Source organism: Vidua macroura, chromosome 6 (assembly GCF_024509145.1).
Source record: "Vidua macroura isolate BioBank_ID:100142 chromosome 6, ASM2450914v1, whole genome shotgun sequence".
In the NCBI taxonomy this organism is placed as follows: domain Eukaryota; kingdom Metazoa; phylum Chordata; class Aves; order Passeriformes; family Viduidae; genus Vidua; species Vidua macroura.
In genome coordinates, this window is record NC_071576.1 from 15,457,054 (window position 1) to 15,483,681 (window position 26,628).

Sequence of the window (26,628 nt, forward strand, 5' to 3'; positions counted from 1 at the left end):
AAACTCCTTTTGACATCAGAGGAACCAGGATTCAGTTATAAAGTTTTTAAACACAAATGGTGAATCTGGCTCACACAAGACATTTTAAAGGTGGAAGAGAAAGGCAGGGGCTGATATTTACAGCTGCAGTAAGGAGTACTTCTGGAAATCAGGCCAATTATAATCACTGAAATGTGGGCTTCCAAACTTGAAAAACACTTGAAAAACATAAATGTGGAAGATGCTGCCCTGTGATCTGAATTGCCACTTCCAGACTCTCAATACAAGAGCAACAGGTCTGAATCTCCTTTTACAGTCATTAATTTAAAACTTCACAAATGAAAGATAATTAACACAGCTACAGTGCTCTGGGACAACAGAACCCAATGCATTTGCAGCTGCCCAGTTTGCTTTAACACCATCTATTTTGCTTCCTGAAATATGGATACCTGACATCTCCCCAGCTGTGAAAGTTTATCCAACTATCAGCATCACATTTAACTTTGAAAAATCACTGATTCCAATATATGAACCAGAAAATCTTGGTAAGAATTTCAGGTCCAGAAGAGACAAGGATAGCTTTGAGCAATGTTTGAAAGTTACAGAGGACATCAGAAAACACAGCCCTCTTGGTCCCCAAAGGTAATCCTTTATGAGAGACTGTGATAAGGAAAAAGCACTGAAGTGATGATGCTCCACTGCAAATAGGAATACTCTGCAAGTGCCAAACATTTTTCAGCCCAGTATCACCCACTACTCTTATCAGTGGGGATTAATTGAGCCTTAGAAGAGCTTTGTGAGGTAGAAAATTATGGTACTCCATACAAGATGGATGGATGGCAAGGATGTGCTTGGTCATTTATCACAGAAATATAGGCAAAAGTTCATAATGGCAATAGCACTCCCTAGGAAAGGGAGAACAGAAAGTCCTGGTGCACTGCAAGGAAGAAAAATGAGCCTCCTGCAAAGTGAAGAATGTTGAAGAGTTTACAGACCATTCACACAGGGAAACAAAACAAGAACACATAAATCCCAGGTCTTCCTGAAGAAAAAAGGAGGAAATATTCATTAGGAAAGTAAGGTATTCAAAAGCTAGTGAAAGAAGGCAGAGGTTAGAAGCAGTCTCGTATTTTTCATACAGTGGTAGTATTTGCATGTCTCCCTGTACACAAAACTATAATCCCTTTGCCAGTGATGCAAAAACTTTAGACTACCGGTGGAAAGAAATTCTTTTACAGGCTGAAAAAGTGTTGAAGTTTTAGTAGGATTGTTGAGATATTGGGAAACAAGACAGATTACAGACTTTGGACCTGGTTAGCCTAAGAGATTTGATAACAGGATGCTTTGGCAAGAGCAAACAGAACTTTGAGGATTAAAAGAAGATTCAATCAGACTTGTTAACTGGAAAAAAAAATTTCATTAAACTCTGCAAGCAAGAGATGTTGTAATATGCATAAGTTTGTGTATGTGATTTTAACCTAACCATTGTAGTAAATGTTACTAGTCTTCCTAAAACAGTATATAAGCATTGGTAGTGCACAATAAATTCAGATTCTGATCACCTATCAGTCTCCCCCGTCTCTCTTCATCGCCGACATAGGATTACCTCATTCAGCCATTATTTTGCTACAAAGAAGGCTGTGCTACCATTATTTCCACAACAGGGAATAATAAATAGGAGCAAAAACTAGTAAGTGCCTTCACCTACTTGCGCTATTCCAGCAATAAAGGCATTAAAGCAGGTTGAAACACGCATTTTTTGGGGTGCAATCATGAAGCATCCTTCCTGCTGATCGTAGCCAAGCAGGACGTACAGGTGGCGCTTGACCGTGTTGAAAGCTTTAGCGCTGCTGATGTCCGACTCTGCGCTGCTCTCATCCTTTGCCATGAACTTCATCAGCACCGTGATGAGCTGGTGGACAGTCTGGTGGTCAATCCCAGCATCCTCCGGCAGCAGGTCTTTTATTGTATTATCATTCTCTGGGGAAGGTTGTCCTATGGGCACGAGACATTGCTATCAGACACTGGAGAACATTTTGTAACTCTGTAAATCCAAAAAACAGGGTACAGGACACACCAGAATTTTTTTCCAGAGTTCACTGCTCCATTTCTGCCCAAATACACCCAGTGAAATTGCAGGAGACAGGCATGCACTTCTGAGGACATTGTTGCCTCAGGTCCAACAGCACAGAAATACCTACTGTGTACACTCAACTCCATTTCTCAGCTTTCCCATACTGCGTGGAGCACCTTATTTCCCATCCCAGTGCATTTCTGCCAAATTGAACATTATTATTCTTCCACATCCATCAAATCCCACTGCCACCAAATTCTCATCTGGTATGGCTATCAGTCTTTTCTCAGTAAACGAGAACAGACATCAGTCTTTGCCAGTGGAAAATGTACAAAATGGCAAGGGTAGGAAATATGTAAAATTGTACCAAATAATGATTAAACAAAGAATGAAGACTTCCCTTATTAGCATTAATCTGTATTTCCCTTAAATAAATTGTAGTACTACAAATAACTTGTAAATAAATAGTGTTATGTTAATATTCTAATTTACCCATATTCTCAATGTGATATGCTATTCTGACAAAGGATGCCTTTGCTCAGACACCATCTGTCTTAGGTTCTTCACAAGAAAAACTGCTATGTCTAAAATTATTTTTAAAAATTACGAAGTATGTTGCTTTTTTAATCATGAGTGAACAGAGATTTATTGAGCTGTTTTGCAAAGCATGGGAGATGGTTGTCATTTCTATACAGGTAAAAATTAAAACTATGCAGGGAGTAGGAATTTTCAGATCCACTTCTATTAAGAATAACTTTCCTTTATTGGTCTTATTTAGGTTAGAAGAAATCATGAACTTTATGTTATACAATATTTTTTGTTTTAGACAGTTTTCACTGGGATTTTTTTACTTAAAAACCCTCCTTCAAAATGGAAATTCTCTATCCAAGCTTTTGCTGGACCAAGATTTGCAGATACAAAAAAGAAAACAATGAATTCTGAAATAATTAGAATCAGAAATAAAGCAAAACCATTTTCAGAAGTACTTCAAAAACGTACACAAAAAGTAATCTTAGCTTCGTGGACATAAACGGAGAAATAATCTTTTATTATTATATAATATTACACCCAGGTTAAAATTTTCCATGGAATTATATAATAAAGACACAATTTTCATAACGATGATATCTGACTGTATTATTCAGCCCTATTTATTTTCATCTCTAGAACATGTTGTGATATTTTCAATAAAATAAAGAAGGAGATAAGATGAAATTAATGAAAATATCATTGGGCTCTAAATAAATACTGGTTCTCCAAATAGAATTCAAAGAGTAATTAATCTGGAAAGATTAAACCATTTTATTTTCACTTGCTGAAGAATATAATTTAGAAGCTCAGTGATAAAACGTTCAATTTCAAAAGTGTTTCATAACTCTAACTCTAGCTAACAGATACTTCCCAGGACTTCTCCTGACATTTTACTTTTCCAGAAATATTACTACACTTTCTGATGTATTAAAGATCTCATTTCTCATACTTTACCCTCAAGGAAAACTATACAGCAGGATAGAGTGAACAGAGCTTTGTTTGAACTCTGATTTGTATGTCACAGCTCTGCTAAGGGTCAAGACTATACAATGTCATTAATTCCATTTTTATTTCTGATGTAGGAACCTGCAAAAAACCAGCAATGGCGAACTACTTGTTTAAAACTACAAAAACTGTACAATCCAGTTTAATCAATGGATCTTCAGAGTCTGGAAAACTTCTGCTGCTGTCTGGAATGAGTCTTAGGTTATATCAAGCCTGAACTAAACATTCATTTCATCAACACACGATACAGGGTACATGTTATCACATGTGGCTGTTTAAATCCAAGCTTGGAATGCAAAATCAAGACAGCTCTGTCTTTACAGTGGCTAGGGTAACTTTTATCCCTTAAAATTCATGTGCATTTGTATGTACCTATATAAGATATATACATACACAAACATATCCTCCCCAACCCTCATCAAAACCTTCTCACATCACCAAACACACAGCCAGGTAATATATACAGCCTCCACGCCTGAATTCAATCTAGATTCAACTCTTTATTCATGTGTGCTTTATATCAGACCCCTTTACCTCCAAATTACTTTAAGGTATATCACAATGTAACATAAAACAGCAGATCAGAATTACATCATGCTTCATCATCCCAACTATGATCCCTATCAATGAAACTCTCTCACTGACTCTTCAGGATACTGCAGAGGACAAAAGAACAAATACATGATCCTGGTGTTTAATCCATACAGAATGCACACTGAATTCAGCTTGCATTTGGACTGTGCAAGGATGCCTGTTTTAGATCTAGAAAGAACAGATGAGCATGAAAACTGGTTCAGGCAAGGGCTATGTATAAAATACATGTTTTTCTACAACAGATGTACATCATCCTCCATTTAGGAGTCAGTCAGTTCCTTAGCTGAAACACATATGCTCAATACTGCCAGTGCAGCATTAAAAACTGAAACAAACCTCAAAATTTTTTTTTTTACAAACATACAAGCTTTTAGGAAGAAATAATAAATATTGAGCAGGAGAAAAGGGACAGTAATTAGTCTTCCAGTTTCCAAATAATCTGTCATATTCTGAATCATATTATCAGAATTTTCTTGAGATCAGCAGTTACTAGCTACATGAAACATTTTATACATACATTTTTAGTGGAAACTTTGTTTTAAGCTTAGGTGATGAACTACCTAAGATTGGAAAGCAAAGTATAGAAATACCAAAATACCAATCTAAGAAAACCACAATGTGTAACAATGTCTACTGTGAGACTGACAGTTCTTATGCAACAAATTCCTTTAAGCCCAGTACTTTGCAGGTGGTTGGTGCCATTAAATGAAGAACAATCATCCACTGATATACTTGTTTATTGCATCATGATGTCACTTGTTCCCTCTGTAAGCCTCTGACAACCCACACGTATGTTCTATAAGGAACTAGTTTATTTCCAGCTCTAACTGGGCTAGCACAGCAGGGCTATATCCTGATAATTCAGAAACTCCCCTATTTAATTTCACAGCTTAATCAGTTCCCACAGTGACAAGGTATCTTCCTTTCAGCTGATCATCAAATAAGTTGATATATTTTGATTAGGAATTTGTGTCTGTTGGACGTATTCCAAGTCTTGAAGACAGAACATGAAAAGATCTGAATCTGACATCTTTTCACTTCCAAATTATCAGTCTACACAGCATTCAGAGCAATAACTATCGGTAGCCACAATTATTAAGAGATCACTTGGATCCTGCTGTGCTACCTATTCTACAGAAGCCTGACACAAGGGTGACATCCTCAGAAAATGTCAGTAAATACAAAATAAGGGACTTGAGATATCTATAAGCATGCAGAGGAGATAAGTGCAATTAATATACAGTACTGACCGGAAAAACATTCTGTCTGCTGTCTTTAAAGCCTGAAAGACTCAAACATCTGACTCGAAACAGGTGACCCATGGGGCTAGTCTAGCAAATATTTACTTGTGGGCAATCAAACACAGGAGGGTGAGGCACTGCTGACATAGCTGACTGACTCCAAAGTCTTATTTACAACTGGAGGCAGCTTTCAGTACAGACTGAGAGCAAAGCTTCAATTTACACTTTTTGGAACCGTGCTGAGATGTGATTCAGTCTGCCATTTAGACAACTTCCATCTTGTGTAAGTTTATCTCATGATTCAGCAAGAAAGTCAGAGTTAGAGCCTTCCTTTTCCTGTTCCATCAAAACACACCTCCTTTGTCACACCCACCTGGTGTTTGCTCTGGTGTTCCTCCAAGTGCTGGTGCAGACTGCTCATGTCTGGTCAAGCTCACAGCTTTAGAAAAAAAACAGGAGCAGCTCTGTTTAATAAGGCAGCATTGACATCTTACACTTAGCATATATTCAGTGCTAGCACATTTATGTTCATTTACTCATGCACTGTTGTCAGGCAGTGAGTGTAACTGCTTGGAACATGTCACTTGTGTACCTTACAGATTTTGTGCACCATGCTCTATAACTGTAATTTTCTCCATCATTTAATTTTGCAGGTAGAAGAGTCAGCACACAGGAGTCTCTGTGCAGCATCAGTAATTGGTCATGAATGATTACCTAAGAATTCCAATATATTCAGGGGGACTGTGTTGGAAAGAATATATATTGCAGTATTGGAAAGAAAATTACCTTTTAAGTTAATAGTTCACAGCACCCAGGTTCAAAAGTCTTATCAGGTCCCATTATATGGGTTAGAGCAATGCGAGAGGTCCAATTCAAATATAAAGACTAATCTGTGTTTGCAAAATTCTCTAAATAAGAACGGCCAAGCTTCATCTCTGCTTGGAAAGGTATCTGCATGGCACTCCATACAATCCTATGGCTTTCCAGCACCTAGGTCCTCCTGTAGAAGCCCGCAGGAAGGATGTGTTGCATGGACATTGTTTCCTTAACAACAGAATGCTGAATGTATTCAAAAACTCATTTGAGACATTAGCAGCTGTTTTTAAGACATCTAGCATATGCTGCATGCACTGATTAATAGTTATATTTAATAAATATATTAGTAATAGAGGATTTTTTCTGTAAAATCTGTTTCTATTTAAGACAAAACTACTGCATATTAGCAGCAAATAAAAATTAAGATCCAGAAAAGACAAACTAGTCTTGGAGCATTTTATTCTGGCCTTTTAAACAGACACATCTAGACACAATTTGTCTGCATCTACTTTCTTTGTCAAACTCATTAACTTGTCATTATCTGAGTAATGCCCAAAGCAGTCAGAAACCAATTGGACAAATATTGACAACTCCAACGTGTACCCAACGATGGGATACGATCCGTGGGGAGAAGACAGAGGTGTGTCACAAAAACATAAATAGGTACTCAACGAATTTTGGTGGTTAAGGTTTCTGGAAGGGAGAGCGCTCTCTTGGACTCGGCGGGTCCCTTGACGCTGTCCCTCAGGGAGCGCACGCTCTTCTGACGGTTGCGCGCGAAACGAGCCCTCTTGATCTTCCACATTGCCGCATCACTGAGGTTGGCCACGTTTGTCCGGACAGCAGTGATAGCTTTGCAAATGCAACGGACCAAGTTAGGATTCATTCCACAGCACAGGGAGCTCCTACTGCTGCCAAGTGCCAAACGCAACTGGGCCCCGGGTCCCACTTGAGCCAAGAAAGTTTCAAATGGGCCCACGGGGTCCATCTGCAAGGTACTCATTTGCATGCTCTCATTCTGAAAACCATAAACCCCCAAAAGGCATAACTGTGTTAAAAAAATTATGCTGTTTCTTGGTCAAAAACAGATTCTTGAAGCCAAAAACTGAATTTCAGGCTAAGAGAATATGAGGTGCTCCCTATTTAAAAGGGAAGAAATCTCACAAGTATGGATCACAATTAGTGTACTCATACCTAACCATGGCCTCTAGTTTTGCCTTACTAACCTCCTGTTCTGCCTGCACCTACCATCCTGATTTTGAACTCAAAAAACCTGTGAGTGTTGATTATGGAGTTACAGTGGTGTTATCAGCAATATCACTACATGTCTTAATGGGATCACCAATACTTTTCCACACTCAAATCTATAGTGCACTGGAACCCTTTGAGTTTCATCATCTGAGTGACTGAAGTCAGCGAGTCCATCCTCGGCATCACCTATCTATTTGAAATGGCAAAGAGAAAGGTTAAAAAGAAATCTAAACATTTTCTTCAGCTTAATTTAAATCACTCCAAAATATTCCTTTTTAAAGATGTTGCCCTTTTTTGCAGCCAGAGGTGTTAGAAACTAGTGCCAAGACTCCCTCCTCAGGCCACAGCAGCAGCTCCCAGCACTGGGTCAAGCTACTCACATATGGAGAAGAAAATACCTTTGCAGTTCCACCCCTCTCCTGTGGAGCAGTTGGAGCACCTAGACTTTTTTAGGCACTGGGCTCCATGCAAAGGTAGAAGGAAGCATTAGGCTGCTGAGGGAACATGCACTGTTCAAACAGCTGTTCCCATCTCCTCGAGGAAAATCAGATGGAAATAGATCTGACTCATAGGCCACCACTTGGGTTAGGAAGTTTTCAATTATTCAGCATTCTAAAAAATTATGCATTAATTAATTTTTAGTGCCTCTCTAGTGAAAGCAAGATCTGGCTTCTCATTAAGAAACCAAGTATGAACAGGACAAACATTTTAAAACATTTGTCACTGCAAAAATAGTTAACTGAGCACTGGCTCTACGAGTCCATGTGTCTCTTATGCTGTGCCCCACACATTGGGGCTTTTTTGAGGGTCAAACAACTCCTAGGGCTGACTTTGCACAGACCACCACAGGACAGGGCTGGGCATGATCTGGGACTTGAAGAATAGCAAATGTGACAGCATTAGAATTTCTACAGTAGAACAAGTGGGTTAATGCGGGTTGCAGGTGATCATAGAACCAGAAAACAATTCAACCAAGGCTGGCAATCACATCCTAGTGAGAGCAAAACACAACACCCAAAGGTACAACAGAATAACCTACATTCAGGAAGTAAAAAATGCTTACTTCAATTTATATAATTTTGGCCTGAAAGACAACTTAATTTCATAGAATTTATACACACGAGACCTGCAACTCTCTCAGACTCTTGCAAGCAGCTAAAACTCCAGAAGCTGGTAAGAAGTGACCAGATTGATTTGAATTATGCTTACTTGTTGGGAAAGGAAATTCTTTGTTGCAGTCCAGATGAAGCTGCGCCTCCAAAGACAGGGTCTCAAAGCGATTCACAAAGAACTCCCAGCTCAAAGCTGGGATATCTGCTTTTAGAAAATGAAGTAGCAAAAGCTTACTAAGAATTGTGGGCCTATCCTTGACAACTGTGTCAAACTGGAAATCAAGGCAGAGGCAGAGACCCTAAAGATGGAAAAAAAAAAAACCCACATAATTGAGATATGAGATATCTTAAGGATTTTTTAAATAAAAGGAGGTCAAAGCTTATAACTTCTTCTGTCAGTTAGTGCAGGATCAAGGTTTAGCTCCTTTTTTCTACCAAGTCCTTTAAATCAGAACCAATGCTACTGATATCAGAGGAAGAGTAAGGTAAGTAAAGAGATAAATAAGCATCATATTTTGAATGTAGAATTTTCTAATATTTTGAGTAATACAAAGGTAGAGGCAAAGTTCTATCCTCCTGCATATTTGGTACACAGTATCAAAGTGCTTTGCTCACACTCCCCATCTGAGAAAAACATTACATTTAGGTAACTGGATCACGCCCTTAATTACAGAGGAATGAATCACCGTGGCTAAACAAGGGAAAAAAGATTACATTGTGAACAGTATCAGAGGCACTTTGCCTGAAAATTCCTCTGTACATTATCTGCACTAGAATTTTGCCTGGACTGTCAAGATTTAAGTTTGATAAGAAAGCCCACATATTGAATATGAAAGTGTAGTATACTGTTCTCATTGAACCCAAGTTCAGTAACAGTGTCATTGAACTCAAGTTCTCTGGAAACTATTTTGAAAAGGTACCAAATGGAATTAAACTAGCAAATATTAACAGCTTTTTGTAGGCAGTAACCCTGAACTCTTTAAAATACATATTCATTCTCTTCTCCACAGAACTAGAACGGAATTGTTCTATGAGATTTATTTTTTTATCTTGCTTTTCTCACTTAGTTATCTGTTTCGATTTAATTATATGAATCCTGACTGGCAGGTTCTCTCACATTCATAAAATTACATGTCTAAGTAAATCTTGAAAAGATCAAGACCATGTTTGGTTTTGCTCAAATATATTTTCTCACTGTGAGCTCAGCAGGGTCTCATAAGACTTAGAAATTTACTTTTTTAATTGAAAAATACGAAATTATTTTCAAATAATCAAAAAAACATTTACAGTTTTCTACAACAGCAGTTCAAACACAATAATCCTTTGCAGTCATCAAAGTATTTACGGTTGGATTCGATCTTAAAAATTATTTTTTTCATGATTCTGAGTTGGGATAGGGCAGTATCATTCCATGCATATGTGAAGCACCAAGACCATTCATGCTTGCCTAAAGAAGTATTAGCAGTGACTGTGATGCTGTACCTCTGAACTCCAGGTGAAAAGCCAGTTTCCCAGTGGAATGTATTTTTTCCCATGTAGCGCACCCACCTGTAAAGCTGGCCTCTTTATGGTGTCAAGTAATAGTCCAGCTCTTGTAGCCACTGCTGGGTTGACATCTTCCACAGCAGTCAGGAAACAGCAGAATGCATGAGCCAAAGAGTACTTCAGTAGGTGGTTTTTTGTCACAGAGTGAATATCCAAAAATCTGCACAACACAGCCACTTTCTCAACTGTAGCAGCGAGAGAAGAGGCACATACATTTAGGCAATGGTTTATATACTGATTAATACACATTTCCTAGAAATAAGCACAGCTGAAAAAGTAACCATGAAAAATAGCCAGAAATAGTTATAATTTTGATTTTTATTATCCAAAATGTCTCATCTTCTCCTTTATTATACTGCACACTGTTGTGCCACAGTTTAGCACTGAACTATCACCAAAACTCTCCCAAGCAGCAAAAAGATCATCATCTATTATATGTCTCCTCAGTTACTGCAGAGAAAGTTCTACTTCTTCAGAGAAGAAACAAAGAGAAAACAGAGTACATTTCTCAGGCCTACCTGCTTCAAATCTCATCTTCCAGTCTTTACTGTTGAAATTGCTGTTTATGATTGTCCAGAAAATGTCAGCTCCATGAGGAAGCGAAAGTGCATGAAGAAGAAGTGGGACTGCCAGGGAAGAAAGCTGAGAGAATTCAGACTTTACAACTCCCCATAAGCTGGCAAGACAAAAAAGAGCAAGCCTGCTTATAAAGACACTCCCTTGATATCCTTTCTTCTAAATGTAAAAAACTTTGCATGAACATCTCTATGAGCCACGCTGGGCATTTATGTGAACACTACAGAGTGGATTGTAGTAAAAACAGAGCAGGAAAACAGAGCTACTTGCAAATCCTCAGCTACAGCATTTTTTATTGAAAATCCAGGTTTAAATATTCCTCACTTTGAAATACTTCATTTTGAAAGAGTTTGCCTACTTCAAGACAACTACCATGGAACACAGTCTATGCTACGAATTGGGAGTTTCAAGCATGACCAGCTACACCACATAAGCCAAATGAACTGTCTTGACACCAAAAATCATGTGCATCCACAAATAACTAAGAAGTTGGATATTCACAATTTGCTGGTATAGATTCAGGACAGATTCTCTAGGCTGCTAAAACCCTAAGTCTTGGGAGATGCTCCGTGAAATTGATACAGAGCAGCTGTTAAGTGCCAACAAACAGAAGATTATATGCTGATGTTTACTCAGCTAGATTTCTGTAGAAGTCCCTTTCTCCAAAGAGAATCTTAAAATGCATAGAATTTCAATCCAATTCACTCTAAGTGAATAAACTTCCTGTCCCTCACAAAAATAAGGTGAAATACTATTGTTGTCTCAGCTTTAATGCTAAGGCCCTATAAACTGTGTACCTGCCTTCACAACATCCTTTATTCTATTGTGTAATGGTATTATTGAATATGAGAGACTCTGACTCATCGCAAAGGAGGTGGTTCACAATGGAGTAGCCATGATGGACAATGCAGGGTTACCTTGACTTCATTTACATCTTAATTAGCCTGTGCAATAACTTTTATACAGGTTTCTTAATCTTTCTACACTTCTCTACCACTCTTGTTAATTTTCCATAGAAAACTTGCAAATTCTTTGACACTAACAGAAAATGTGTACCTGGAGAACTAATGAAGTATGAAGACAAAACGTGCTATAATAACCCACCTTGCAATCAACATGTGATCTTGAATATAGGCAAGAAATTGAGGATGGTCTTTTCTCGCTATATACAGGCATTCCCCATGAAGACACAGGATCTTCAGACAATTCAGCATGTTAAAAAGAATGTCTGGTTCTTCAAACCTTGACATTTCCTGTATAAACAGATGTTTCTCTCTCAACACAATGACACCACTTCATCAACAATACAAACTAAACTAACAAGCAATCAGTGTTACCTGCAATATAGTGTATATGAGCTTCAAGGTAACTGGAAGTTGCTGATAACAAAACTTCCTTTCTGTGTCATTCTTTATCGCTGTTAAAAATGTAAGTTACAGACAGTATTAAAATTCTTTTATCTATGAATTCAAAATGAAACTAAAGAATGTTAAGGTGATGAGAGATAAATTAATTCTAGGCACATTAATCCTGCAGTCAGCAAAGTCAGCATATCGTGGAATACCTATTCAATTAATATGTTGAAAGAATTAAATGCATGATTAAAAAAGTGACTGTGCACTGCTGGACTTGAAAGACTGCTTGTAATGTATATTAGTATAAGCATTTCTTTTAAAGCCTTACTGCAATAACCTTTTCAGCCTCTACTTACCAGCATTTTCTGTGGTTTCTGTGTGATTTCCTGGGTTTTCTCCATGCTTTGGTGCTGATTTGTCTTCCTCTTCTCCTTCAGTTCCTATAATAAACTCAGGTCTAGTATACAGAAGACTGTCCTCGAGGTTATCTGTGGGCTCCTTTAAGAATATAATAAGTTAAATTCATTTCTTGATGTTACATACAGACATGAGGCCATATCCTGCTGACTAAGCTACATTTGGTGTGACAAACTGAGCTCAAATGAGGCAGAATTTGTTTAGTTCCATGTACATTTATGCACTCAAATCACCTGCATATCTAATATTTTGCATTAGCAAATGAATACTGACCAAAACAAGGTGTGTTTCTGACATTGATTTAACAGAAACTATATATGCATATTGGAGCTGAGGTGGATTCAGTCAAAGGGCCAATACTTCACCAAGTTTGTCATCCTTGCCTGAAAGGAGTAACAGACAGGAGCAGGATGTTAGGATGTTTCCTGCACTACTGTGGGATTACAGGCTTAGGGGCAGGACCACTTTTACCTTGAAAAATGTAAACTCCAGGTTGGAGCTACTTCTGCTTGTGGCAAGCAGCTCAGGACATTGTGATATTTATGTTGTAAATTTCAGGGTGAATTTCTGGAAGCGTCCCACAACCCAAAAGACTGCACTGCTCGCTAATTCTCAGTTGAGATGAGAATCTGTACTGAAGGGGCCTAAGATGATTTTCTAGCACAAGTTATTGAATACAATGTGCAAAATATCTACTTCCAGCATACACATCAAATGAAATTCTGAAAATTTGTTACATACAAAGGCATCACTATTCCCTCCATGGAAGAAAAAAAGCTAATAAAGATCTGCTACTAACATGCCACAGCGAATGAGCATCAGAATAAATGGAATGATGCCTTCTCCTCAACTACCAGATGGAACAGTTACATATAATAGACATCCAGCTTAAAATAAATTCATCAGACCACCACCACCACGGGAAATTCTCCAATTCTTCTACAAAGCTACTAAGAACTTTAATGATGACGAGTGACTGTAGAGTACGTATCTGGGTTGGATAAAGTTGGATACTCAACGTGAAGTAAAATCATTTTTCCCACAGTGCTCAGCATTTCAAACAGTCAAGCTCCAACTAAGGCTTGCTCACTTGACAACTGATGCATTCAAAATCATTAATCATTTTGTATCCACTCCTTTCTTTTAACAAAAGGTAAGTATGAACACTTTACTTTTTTTTTTTTTGAGACACAGTAGAATTGAAGTGATGCACGTCCAAAGTGAAATAGCACTTCAGTGTTCATGGAGGAAGAGTTCATGGTGGATGAATATTGCCATTTTCCCTGGGTTCTTTGAATCAATCCAAACTTAGGAAATGTTACAGTTTAATGGCATTTTGCTTTAACCTTCCCATATCCTTCATGCCAGAAGTCAGTGCAGCTTTGCTCCCTTGAGCACAGTGGAATGAGAATAGGGAAGGAGTTTCAGCACACCAGTAACACACACCCTTTCCTGCTCTACTTACCACAAGCCTGATTTCTTCCTTTGGAGCAAGCTGTTCCAGCAGCTCAAAACCCAGCTGGTAACACAGAATGCTGGACTGGCACAGACCACATTCAACTGCTTTTTCATCTTTCTGACAGGTGTGAGAACCACCCCAGGGTGCCTGAAACACATTGTTTATGATGGATATTATATCTTTTGAGATGCTGTTCTCTAAGCCCAAAGTGACACCATCATCCTGGAGGTCCATCTGAAAGAAAGTAAAATGATTATTCATTTAAAAGGCAGAGTACAAACTGTCTGCCTCTTCCTACATTTTTGCTAGTTTTATATTACAGTACTTGGAAGAATCTGAGATAAACTGTAACTCAGAATTTTAAATTGCCACCGGTGTTGAGGTCCAAGCTCAAACAGCTAGAGTAAATAGACAATTTCAAGCACAGAATCCATTAATTTTACCTGGAGACTGTCATCCAAAACACTTGTCCTTGGATTCACAATGTAGAAACTTAGCTCTCCAAAAATTATATATCTAACCTAAGCTTATCAACAAATCTCTGCCTCTAGTCTGTAAAAATAAACAAAGCTCCAAGGAAAAGTTCCTTTTACTAGTGTCAAGTTAGTATCTAACCTGAATGTGGAGGTATCTAACTTCTTTGGACACGAACCTATAATTTCTATAGAGATAAAAGACAGATGGCAGCTGTACTGGGATTTAAATGCCTTACACTTCATGCCAGGCCCTCAGCAGAAAGATAATCAATAAAGGAGAGCCAAAAGTGACTACAGAACTTCAATGTTCCTTCCATGTGGATGTTTTTCTTCTGCAAGTACCTGCTTCAGGATTAGATCAAACATCAGAATGAAGCAATTAAGATTCATTTCCTCATCTTCACACTCAAAATCAATTGTTTTTCCACTAGGATGTCCAAAATTCTTGAAAGGGCTGTGAAAAGGACTTCGTATTGGACTCCGAAATGGGCTCTGGAAGGGGCTTGGGAAAGGACTCAGCATGTTGTGCTGAACTCTGCGCCCAGGGTCAGAAGCAACGCTTACCTGAAAACAGAAAAAATTCAACATGTCCAAATGACTGTTAGACATTTAAGCAATCTCATTCCATAAGAAAATGCCAAAAATAGCAAGAACTCTGACAGCCTTGCCACTCCCTTGTGTAGCTTTTTTTGCAAAATATAGAGGTGTCCCTTATTAACACCACTGAACAATAAGATACAATGGAAGTACAGGAACCATATTCTGCCCAGATGATACATTCTCTCAAGCTAAGTGGCTCATGACATCCATTATGTTATTCCTACTAAGGAGAATTTCAACATCAAAAACCAAACTGCAAATTGATGCAGGCAGTAAAGCAGCCATCAGGTTACAATGATCTTCTCCATGGACAATATTTATCTCCAATAATCCACAGACACTGACTTTAATAGCAGGAGGCTAATAAAGGAGCCCACCTCAAGAGAACTTTGTTAACTAAGGCTGTACCAAGCATACAGGTAGCTGGAAATGAGCTAGACACAAGGGCAGTAAGAAGTTGTGTATGTCTGCACTGATTCATGCCCACACCACAGCAGGCCAGCTAAAACCCTGGGAACTTCTAGGCATTGCAGGGAGATACACACTTAGATGACACACCAGGTCGATTTTCACACCAGCTATGATCTGAAAGACCAGACAGTAAGTTTAATCATTTTTTCTGCTTAGTTTAGAAGTGATCATGGGCTAGGTGTGGCACTGCTCTCTGCAGAGCTGTATCAGAAGACTGGCAGACCATGTCTAAGGAGTCATCAACTGCCTAGATGCTGTAGTTCCTTAAATCTTAAGAATCAGGTCTTTCAAGCAACCTTGTTCCTGGTGTCCTTGAAGCACTTCATCCAAACTACTGGGAAGTAAAGTCACATCAGACCAAGTACGAGTAGTACCTACATATTTGTATGTGTTTTCTCCCAGACCAAAAGCCTTTGACAGACAACTTTAGATCAAACTTTGCATCTCTTCTGTTTGGGACAAAAAATGCAGGGAACGAGAAATAAATTCTGTTCCCTCAGCCTTTCAAAACACACCCTGGCCCACCAAATTCATACCAGAATATAAAAGGTCATTCTGGATGACCAATTGTCCATAACAGTTTGTTCCTGATGGTTATTAATAGAAGGTGCAAAGAATAAAACAGCTTGGAAAAAATACCAAGTTCCTGCCTGTGTTATCTTTACACTTTTATATGATAGAGTAATATTAACTGAAGTCATGCCAATTTTCTTTCATTTTCAAAATGTATAGTGTTTTCAATCAAATGCTGCCATATTGAAAGATGATTTTTAATTCTTCATGTGGACTCTATCAGGAAGACTATTATAAGCAAAAAAAAATAAGCAGGATAAATAACACTTACCCTCCGAGCTGCAAGATTTCCTGCCAGTTCACTGACTCTTGATTTTCTTTGATTTGCTAATTCTTTTACAGAATTAACTCCATCAGAAAACATGCTGATTAGTAACTGAAGGGGAACCACAATGTCTAGTTCAGACAACACCTAAGGAAAGACAATAAATAAGAAAGCATGAGTTTCAAAGTGGATCACAAACACCAGCTACTTTATATGCTTTATATGAACTGATCCTTAGTTCAGCAAGTTCTCTGCATTTAATTTTGGGATTCAATGAGGTGAGGTGCAAGCTTACATTTCTGTTAGAATCAGGGCAAAATGAAACAGGCACTTTCAAAATATTTGCTGGCATCCACTTGGTGCACCTTGAGATCAGTTTTATGCCCAAATACACAAGGATGTGAGGTTATTCAACAAAAATATTTCTGTAAAGCAGAAGTATTACCAATACTTGAATGAATAACTATTTTTTTATTATTCCTTAAAACTGAATTCCTTTTTTTAGTCTAAGAATCTGGGCAGAATGGTAGCCTACAGGTGTCAACAGGATTGTTAATTGCACATCATTTGGAGAATATTCCCAATCTGTTATGTCACCAACACTCAGATAAATATAAATTCATTTGTACTTGTCATTAAGAGTCATTAATTCAAGAAAAATCTAAAAAAATAATGTTTTACTTGAAAACTCTGTATACCTAAAAACTTGAAATTACAGTCAGGTAAATTGGTCTTTGTAGAGGCTTAATTAAAATAACCCTCAGCAGGAAAGAAGCAATAATGAAAAGTACAGGTATTACTCTGAGGTGCTGTGGAAAATTTTATATCCTTTTTGAATTCATTGCCCTCAGCTGACATGATTATCCCTGTAGCTCCATGTCTCCCTATAACATTGAGTGAATGCCAGTTTTGTGGGCAAATATAGAACAAAAAGGGCAAGAGCAGCAGACAGCTTGGTGGGTACAGAGCTAGTCTAATCCAGCTCTTCATATGCAGAAACAACTACAGCTGTTTCTGGAGTTTGGAATTAATTTTGGAATCTAGAGACCAATTTCTGTGGAGACTAAAAAGTAATGCTGTAAAAAACTCAGCCAGCTGAATGGCCCTAAAGACTCAATTGACAACAAAGGTTTTCTTAAAAATGGTTAGAGAAATTCCCAAGCTTCCATTTTTAAAGAATCACAAAATCATTTAGGTTACAAAAGATCCCCAAGATTACCGAGTGCAACCTTTGACTGATCCCCACCTTGCCAGCAATAACCTTGCCAGGTTAATGCTCATGATGTGTTAGCAACACGCAGGGTCTGTCTACCAACCATCCTTATATTGGAGCTAAGCAAAGGGCAGAAGGGGTGTATGAAATTCAGAAAATCAGATTCTTTTTCAAAACTATTTCAGCATGACTTGTCAAGTGAGGACACTTACATGAAGCCAGAGCAAGGCCTGCTCTTGCACAGAAGATGGATACCCTGTGAATCGACAGCTAATAAAGCCAAACATCTCCTCCAATGAGAAAGGGAGAGGACAAAGCTCAGTGTCAAACATTTTGCTGAAAAATAGAATAAAAATGTAGCATCACTGAGTTAGCATGGCATACACTGTGTGAGATAGAACAGGAAACTGGTAGGAAGCTAATCTTACTTGCAGCCTCACCCTCCACGGGAGCTGAGCTAGGCTGCTGATACCACCTGTCCTGACTATACAAGGCCATCTCTGAATTTGGTGATGCACCTGAAGAATGGACATCACATATGTCCAGTTTCATTTGGTAGCAATATCTTTTCCAACATCCAGTGCAAAAATTGGAAAATTTCTCATCTCACTAGTCCATTATTCCACGCTTGCATTAAAAAAAGTTTACAGCAATATCTACAAATATGAACTTACAGTCAGTTTCAGAGCCCTGTCATCAGTTAAGAGGTAATGTTTTAAAGTTTTACCATGAAAGTCATAAACCAGACATAAAATTACAACTCTACCATCATTCTTATTCTGGTGCTTCCTTTGCTCAATAGGGGAAGATATCAGCTAAGCAAATACAGCTCTACTAATCCCTGCCATTTCTCATCAACTGGACAGGAGGAGAAAGATGGTCCTTCCAACATGCTGCAGGAAGCACACTAAAAATATGCCTTGCTCACATCAAAGAAGCATCCTTGTAGTTGGCTCTTGACACAAAGATATGGGGGGCATGAAAACTTTCCCAAAGCTTAAATCCTTTAGTCTAAATATAAGATACAAAAACAAATCCAAAGCATTCACTCACTACTGCCTATTGCACACATTTTTATTAGTTGTCACCATCTTACAATACTAAAACCCTCAACAAACATATGCAAAACCAGAATGATTCCAACATATGCCTACATACCTCAGCACTTCCCGAAACTCTTTCAGTTGGTTATCGGGCACTTCCGTCCTTATGGCTTCCAACCATTCTGGCATGATACACTCCCACACCGACTGGTTTATCACGTTGTATGGAATCAAGCACAGGATTCGATTCAGCCCTTCTTTTAACTGGGTTACAGCACTACACGATTTGTCCCAGTATCCACCAACCTGTGAGGATTTCCAAAAATCATGCTGATGAACAACATTTCTAGTCCCTGTAATTTGCTCAGTATCACAGATTTGCTCAGTGTATTGTAGCCAGGAAATTTTTGGAGGTCATCATTAATAACTTCAAGGCAGAGTTTAGAATTCAGCCATGGAGCTGCATTTTTTTTTCCTCTTTAATTTGACTGACAGCACACAAAAAAAAAGCCTTGTCCAAGACTTAAATGAAGGTTGCTCACTTCCAGGCCATGATTCAGTGTATTATTATTTATAATTCTCAAAAAGGCACAGCTTTATTTGGTCAAACTTGCACCATCAATTTTTTGCTCTGGGCAACTTGTTACAGTGCGGGGTCTTTACTTCAAAAGACTTGGTCTGTACAAAATGTTCTTTCATGGGTGCTTGTTTAGGGGTTTTTTGAAGAAAGGTTCTCAGCGATGGAAGCAAAAAAATATGCTTCTAAGTACATAAGTAATTGGCATACAGAGATTAATTATTCTAACTGACCTCGGCTCACATCTGCTGTTCCTGACTAATGGCTCTAGAGATGCCTGCTGTTTTGGCAGTAATTACTGGTGATCTCAGCCAGCAAACTATTTTTCCTTCATTCATCACAGCTAATTTCATGGCTATTTGTCTTCATGTTCAAGTGAATCCTTGCAAATCCGGCAAGTTTTTGGTCTAGTCTTAAGTATTGCAGTAGGGGGTAACAAAACTCAAAAGAAGGGTTGGATCCAAGAAAAAAATCTGCAAGAGATGACAGCATGAGGTTCAGTCCTTCCTTCTCCCCTTAACCTCAAAGCCATGGTCTCTTTTGCAAAGTTCCTAACATTCAAAGCATTCATCCCCCTCTCAAATTGCCCCAGCTGATCTACAAGCCTCCCAGCAGCAATGATTACTGAGTAAAACATGTCCATGCTGGTCTGTACATGTACAGCAAATGCCATACATTATGTCATGAAAAACCCACCATGTCTGATGATATAAAACATCACATGAAGTCTTCATGGCCCTTCCAAGTCTAGCCACTTAATTTCAGGAAACAAGCCCAACATGTCCTCTGGACATTTTTTAGTAAAAGAAAGTCATACAAAAGCATGACTAAGTGGTGAGTTCTGCTTCATAACTAATGGACAGAAAAAGTTACTCTTTTTAGAAGAGGTTGCACCAATGGTTACACTTAGGCATCCTGGATAACCTTCCAGGTAAATCTCTCTCTCTCCATCAGCAACAAGGCAAACTATGTCACACTCATAGGGATCTTAATTGAGTCACTCAAATTAGGCCTCTGAAGTTAGCATCAGTATTCTCAGAGTTCCCTTCAGTTACAACTGTGTGATTCCATAATCCTTAATTCACAGCTGAAGAGATGAAGAATACAAAGAGCAAAGAAACATCACTAAAGGACAGGCTTTTTCTGGGAGTAGGCAAATGACACTTTTTAGCAAAGACAAGTTTGGGTAATTCAGCAGCATAATGAAAACGTGCAGCTATCAAAAATGTACAGTATTTTTCAATACCTATAATATTCTTCCAACCTGTCTTCACATCAGTGTAAATAATGCCTACTTTCTAACACAGTAAAACTAAACATGTTGTTAAAAGGAAAAATTCCCAAATTCCACTGCTCCCTCTACTACTGAGATTTCTTTGTCTTGTCAGAGCTGGGAAAGAAAAGGTGATTTTACTTATGACCTTAATCTCTGTAGCAAATAAGGGAGCCTTCAGGTAAATCATTCTTACCCTGGCAAACTCCATTGGCTTAGGCAGGAGGCACATAACCATGACATCAAACCGGACATCACAAACAGTCTTCAGCCACTTAGTAACAAACTGGGGCTTCAGCTTTTCAACCAGGCTACCAACTTCATCATCCATCATGTAAGCTGTAGAGTGAAACCACTGGAACACCATGCTAACCAGCCTTGCTAAACTCTCTGTGGGTGTATTCTCACTGGGAGTGCAAAGGCTCACCTGGAAGAGAGAAACACAAACCAACTTTCATTTCTAGAACTAAAGGTGGGAAATTTTTTGTCCACTATCTTTTGTATATTCTCAGAGTTATGAGGATGCAGATTACATAGGAGACAAATGAGATTATCAGTTTTAAGCAGAGGTCAGTACAGGACAATTGACAAAACATTTCATAACCAGAAAATAGCAATAAAATGGAAAAAAAAACCAGGCATTGATTTTCTTTTCTTTACTTTCAACACTGAAAAAAATCAGTATAGATTGCTTTGACAAAGTTTTTTGTTTGAACTTTAAAATTACTTTTAATTTCAGAAGGTACTGTAAATCTAGTAAAATAGATGATATACATACACACACATATAGAAGATGTACCAGATAAAAAGACAAGTCAAATCAAGAACTTCAAAAATTCTGAAAGAAAATGCCTACCTAATGTAATAAATGATCTTTACTTTGCAAAAAAAAAATCCAATCTTGAATTTTTGTCCTCATTTGGGGCATGATTATGAGTTTTAAGTCCTCCGAAATTCCCACATAATGCTTAATATTCTTCACCCCTTCTCCAAACTCTCTAAAATGATACCTGGACTGTAAAGCTGTCACAGATCTGAGACCAAGTTTCTACCCCAGTTCACAGGCCAGCACACTGCTAAGCCCTTAATTACCTGATATTTTAGCTCTTGGTACCATCTGGGTACAGGAGACAAAGTTTCAAGTCAGGTTGCTGCCCTGAATGCAAAGAATGGATGACAGGAGAATTGAGAAGCTCCTTTAGCCACCTATCAGCTATTCATTGTCATTTCCTAGAGAAAGCTGCACTCTCAGCACTTGGCAACCTGAAACTGGTGACCACTGCCTCACAGCACATGAATGTTTGTGTTGTATCTGGAGAAAGAAATGACAGAGAAACCAGAACCCATTTTAAAAATGTTTTTCCTCCATGATTTTTCTTGAGATGAGGCAGCTATCAACCCTCTTGCCAATTCAAGCACAGTCTTCTACTTCATTGCAGGTTGAAGTTCAGGTGTTTGCTTCCTTATGCTTGGCTCAATTGAGCATTAACTCAAAGGCAGTATCAGCTGGCAGCCTTTTTAAAAGGAGCTCTTGACCCTTTATCCAGTTTCTGCATGAAAGATAGTCATTTTCTGAAGGAAAACAGCAACCCAGGATTTCTCACAACTTGTGTGGTCATTTCTGTCGATACCCACTACAGAGAGATCAAGAGATTTTACAGGAATAGAATGGAGACGGCGAGTTCTTTCTCCCTACCGCAGAACAGTACACTTTGAATGTCAGGGATGAGGCATGTACAGTGAAACATAACCTGTTCTATTTGCACTTAATTCTACTTCTGGAAATATAGACCTTCAGTCTTTATAAAACATCATTTGATACAGAATAGATGCACATGGCACAATAAAAATCATAGGTGTCTTTAATTCTAAAACAACATTCAACAACAAAACCCACAAGATGTCAGCAGAATATAAAGTTTATTCATGTAGTTCCTTAAAACTGCAGAGCAGCTCTTTTGGCACTGTAGAACTCCACACCTACCACCCTGCCATCCAGAGATCCTGTCTCTGTTTAGACAATGGATGAGGGGTCCTGCTAGTGCCCATCTGTCACTGGGTGACTGAAGAGAGAGCCTGAGAGGAAAGGCAGCTTGGAAAGAGCCTAAGAAAGACAATTCTCCTTAAGGAGAACTGCAGAATGCAGTTTCTGAGGATCAGCCTGGCCTGCTCATGACCTAGCCAGCAGCAGACCTGCTGTTTTGGAATAATCTCTGGTAGATGCTGTGGGGGTAGAACCCAGGGCTTCATTCTGTCAGCCCACACCAGGTGAATGGAGTACACTGACTGACACAACTTGATCAAGCTGAATGCAGGAATCAACAGCATCCCACTAAGAAACCTCCAGCTTATTCAGAGGTAAGAGAGAAAGCTCTGCATCCAGGAAGTCATGTTGAAAGCTGGAAGGTGAAAAACAGATTTTTAGGGGACAGCCTTTTAAAGTTAAAACAGTGGCACTCACCAGGGGGCACTTGTGAACAGAAGCTGATGGCAAATAGAAAGTCAACTAAAAAACTGAGAGTGAATAATTCTGTTATACACTTTTTAGCAGACACAGAGGCAGTCAGCAGCTCCACCCAAACTAGTTATGAAATCTCCAAGTCTGACAGCATCACAGGACAAATTTTTGCTTACAAATCAGAATAAGTCTCCAACTAAAGCCAAGAGGTGAGGAAAAAAAAATAGAGGTAAAATAGACTTCAGAAAGGAAAGGAGAGGCAACTAAGAAGAGAGAAAAAAGCATGAATTTCTTACCAAGAACCATATTCCAAACTGGCTCAGGAGGCGTTGGTCATGCTTGTCATCATCTTTATTATCAAAGTCTGTGTTGTCCAGGGAGTGATGGGAAGAGGAGAGGCCCATCTGCCGCCTTCGGTTGAGTTCATGCTCCCTCTGCTCTGCATGAAACTCTGCTTCTTTCAGCAAGCTATAAAACAAGCTTGTGGTCAGTGAATGCACCTTTCCTGCAGTGGATACAGGTATCTAATCAAGAGAACTAGATGTTAAGCCATATGATGTCACCACTTTCCTGAAACAAAATAACATCAAATCCTAGGATTCCAGGCTGACTTCCTCCTCAGGACAACACTCACACCTGAGCCACTCTCTGCAAAAGCAGCAGAAGTTCAGTGTCTGCTCTCAAATTATCCCGGTGATCCTAAAATCCACCTGCACAAGGTCTGCAGGCAACACGGACACCAAAGCCTGATCCTGCCTCGCGTCTCCATGGCTCACATTACCTAATGACAGCTTCCACCGTGCACACGAGCTCCTCCGCCCCGCACTCGCGGGTGTTGATGGGGGGCGGCGAGGTCTGGTACAGGTGGGTTTCTGCGGCCGCCCCCACCTCGCTGTGGTGGTTGGAGTGGCACCTTTTGCAGTAGCGCACGGGCCTGTTGCCGTGGCGGCCGCAGCAGCCCGCCGAGAAGCACGTGACAACTGCTCTTCTGACGTGGGAGCTGCAGTTCTGGAAAATAAAAAGGAGTTTGTCAGGCCACAGGTTATCAGGAAATGGAACCGAAAACAGGGATGAGAGCCAGCACTAGGGAGCTGGCTCAAGTGTTGGCAATTCCCAAAATCATTTTGTCTAAGCACTACTGTGTGCAACCTCCAAACATCACTGACCTTTCCAGAAAGACAAGCTCAGGGCTAAATGCTGAGCCTGGACTTAAATGTCACAGTCGCTCCTCTTCTGAAACACCAAACTGACATTTAAATCATCAACCTCAACCTCCTGACGGAGCAATCTCTAAATTTTACAGTAATTCTCTTAACACCTGCTTATGCTTCAGAAGGTCTTTTTAGGTTACAGGTAGCAACAGGTAGATCCTTAGGAGTGCAAAAAAATGGTGCCACCATGCCACAGTTTATGCTATGTAAGGATCTGCCTTATCACAGGAGACTGTACAAGCCTTTGAAATAAGCACCTGAAATTTCTGCCACCTAGTAATCCAGCCTAACAGAAAAGCTTTCTTTACCACATGAGAACTGGAATATCTTATCCACTGTATTCCTTGCTCTTAAAGTCTTATCAAAACACATTAGCTGGTATGTACTGCAAGCAGATTCTTTTTGTCAGCAACCTTTTCAGAGCCAAGCACTGAAGATTTTCAGTCCGCGTATTTTTAAAATAACATTTTACAGTATGATTTTTGCTCAATTTAGGATTAATCCAAGGAGATGAGAAGATATATAAACACTTAAAATTCATCTCTTGTTCAATCCTCTTCATAAAGCAGAGTTATAGAATACAAACAGAGCTCAATTGCATAATTGAATTGCTTTACTAATTGCCACTTAAACTAAAACCTACAACTCAAATCAACATCATCAGTTTTAACAAAAAGAAACCTGCTGCTGCTGAATTATTTCCATCCACCAATAAATGCATTCATGGATAAATTGTGAAGTTTTGGAATGGTACAAAGAAGAACACACTACGCAGTAATGGAATGACATTGCACACGACATCAAATCATGCCCCATCACACAAATGGCTGAATCTTACCTTCTTCTGACATATAGCAGAAATTTCAGCTGTAAGGGGAAGGCATACAAAACATGAACACAAAGTGACGGTCTTTGTGGTTTACTATGGCAGCCACAGGAAAATGGACATCCTGCAAGGAAGTCTCTTGTTTTTCCAGGTACTACTGAAACCCCTAAGCCTGCATAATTTAGGACACTGTACACTTAGGCCTGTGGCTATTTCTACTCTGAAATGCATTAAGTGTGGTGTGCTCTGCAGCCCATCTACCTTCTGCTTATGCTTCTGCCTCACAGACAGACTTATAAAAGCACACCTTGTACACAGGACTGTGGCATGCTGCAGGAGACATGGCTCAGGTGGGCCTACACTGCTTGTGAAAGCTCTTGGCATAAAAGAGTAGTGAATATGGATGAACAATGCCAAAGCAGCCACTATGTCTGGCCCATAATTTCAGAGTGAAATGTTTGCAGATTCAACCTGTAAGCCATAGCTATTTGATCTGTTGCCCTGGCAACATATGACTCAGTAAGTTTAAGGGGCTGATTAAGAAGATGTGCTTCCCTTAAGTAAACAAAACATTCTTTATCTGGGTAACATTTCAACTAAAAGCAGACAGCAAGAAAATCTCAACTGCTTCAGAATTTTCAGTTTGCAAAGCAAAGAGAGAGGCAGTCTTCATTCTGTCCCTGGAAGGGTTATTTTAGATAATATGCTGATGCTGATTAGTCTATCAACACACATTGTCTGCATTCCAGTAGATTACAAAATATCAGGTTTTCTCACTGGCCAAGGGACAACGATTGGATCAATGACTGGATCATCAAAAATATTTTATGTCCTTTTCTGATATCCTTTGCAGCCTCATTTTATAGATTTTCAGCAACTTTTAGAGCTTTCAAATCAGACCCAGGTTACTGGAAGAACTAGCCCCATTTTTAAACAGCACTGTGGGACACAAATCCTTTTTAAAAAACTCGGCTCTAATTGTGAATGCTTCAAGATTTGAAAACCTGTTCAATTGTCTCCGTTTCCTCACACCTAGAGAGTAGCATAGTATTTCAGATGGAGGATTAGTCAATTTTTCATACTTTAAGGACATTAAGCAGCATTTAGTACAAGCTACCTTAAACCAAAAAAAAAAAACCCAAAACACCCAACACTTTTGAACAGAATGCAGCAGTTCAAGTAATACAGTATGAAGAAGTATCAGCATAGCTTTGTAAAATTATTATTAATTTGTACCTACCCTTAAAATATCTCTTACCTTGTGGCAGAAGAACATCAATCAACCATTCACTGTGATCCCTGTAAAAATGTATTTATAATTAGCTTTCTTTTTATACATATATATATTTATATACATGGCTTTAATTTTGCCAGAGGAAATTTAGATAAATCAATGTGGTAGGAATGCCATTATTCTGAAGCTGCTTTTTTCAAATGTAGTTTTATAAATTGCAGACTGATTTACATTACATCTCTTTGTTGTGCTGTCTTACTGTAAATTACCACTTTGATGATGTTTGTCACCATGTCCAAGGTTTTCAAAAATTACTTTTGAAATTTAATTTATCAAATTAAAAGAGAGTGTGCTCTGCAAGTCTGACAGCTAAGAAATGGTAGTGAAGAATAACAGATGAATGTAGAAAAGAAACTAAAGTACCAGTACTGTTTTCTCTGCGTGTCCTTAGAA

General features: G+C 38.8%; 1 protein-coding gene across 3 annotated transcripts in view; it reads right to left on the minus strand.

Annotated features, from left to right (window-relative positions):
• The window catches only part of UNC79 (unc-79 homolog, NALCN channel complex subunit), a 106,244-nt gene that overhangs the window by 55,448 nt on the left and 24,168 nt on the right, over positions 1 to 26,628 (minus strand). For 2 of the 3 annotated variants that reach the window (XM_053979214.1, XM_053979215.1), the window contains 18 exons: positions 26,200 to 26,240; positions 24,954 to 24,982; positions 23,686 to 23,912; positions 23,201 to 23,372; positions 20,643 to 20,873; positions 18,712 to 18,902; positions 17,766 to 17,889; positions 16,347 to 16,487; positions 14,774 to 14,995; positions 13,962 to 14,189; positions 12,436 to 12,577; positions 12,062 to 12,141; positions 11,829 to 11,977; positions 10,667 to 10,824; positions 10,152 to 10,333; positions 8,701 to 8,902; positions 6,913 to 7,092; positions 1,688 to 1,974 (listed from right to left, as the gene is read on the minus strand). In XM_053979214.1, coding sequence (XP_053835189.1) covers positions 1,688 to 1,974; positions 6,913 to 7,092; positions 8,701 to 8,902; positions 10,152 to 10,333; positions 10,667 to 10,824; positions 11,829 to 11,977; positions 12,062 to 12,141; positions 12,436 to 12,577; positions 13,962 to 14,189; positions 14,774 to 14,995; positions 16,347 to 16,487; positions 17,766 to 17,889; positions 18,712 to 18,902; positions 20,643 to 20,873; positions 23,201 to 23,372; positions 23,686 to 23,912; positions 24,954 to 24,982; positions 26,200 to 26,240 — 2,986 coding nt within the window. Of the gene's footprint in view, positions 1 to 1,687; positions 1,975 to 5,797; positions 5,864 to 6,912; positions 7,093 to 8,700; positions 8,903 to 10,151; positions 10,334 to 10,666; positions 10,825 to 11,828; positions 11,978 to 12,061; positions 12,142 to 12,435; positions 12,578 to 13,961; positions 14,190 to 14,773; positions 14,996 to 16,346; positions 16,488 to 17,765; positions 17,890 to 18,711; positions 18,903 to 20,642; positions 20,874 to 23,200; positions 23,373 to 23,685; positions 23,913 to 24,953; positions 24,983 to 26,199; positions 26,241 to 26,628 lie in introns of all 3 variants that reach the window. The other variant, XM_053979213.1, reaches the window with a different exon arrangement.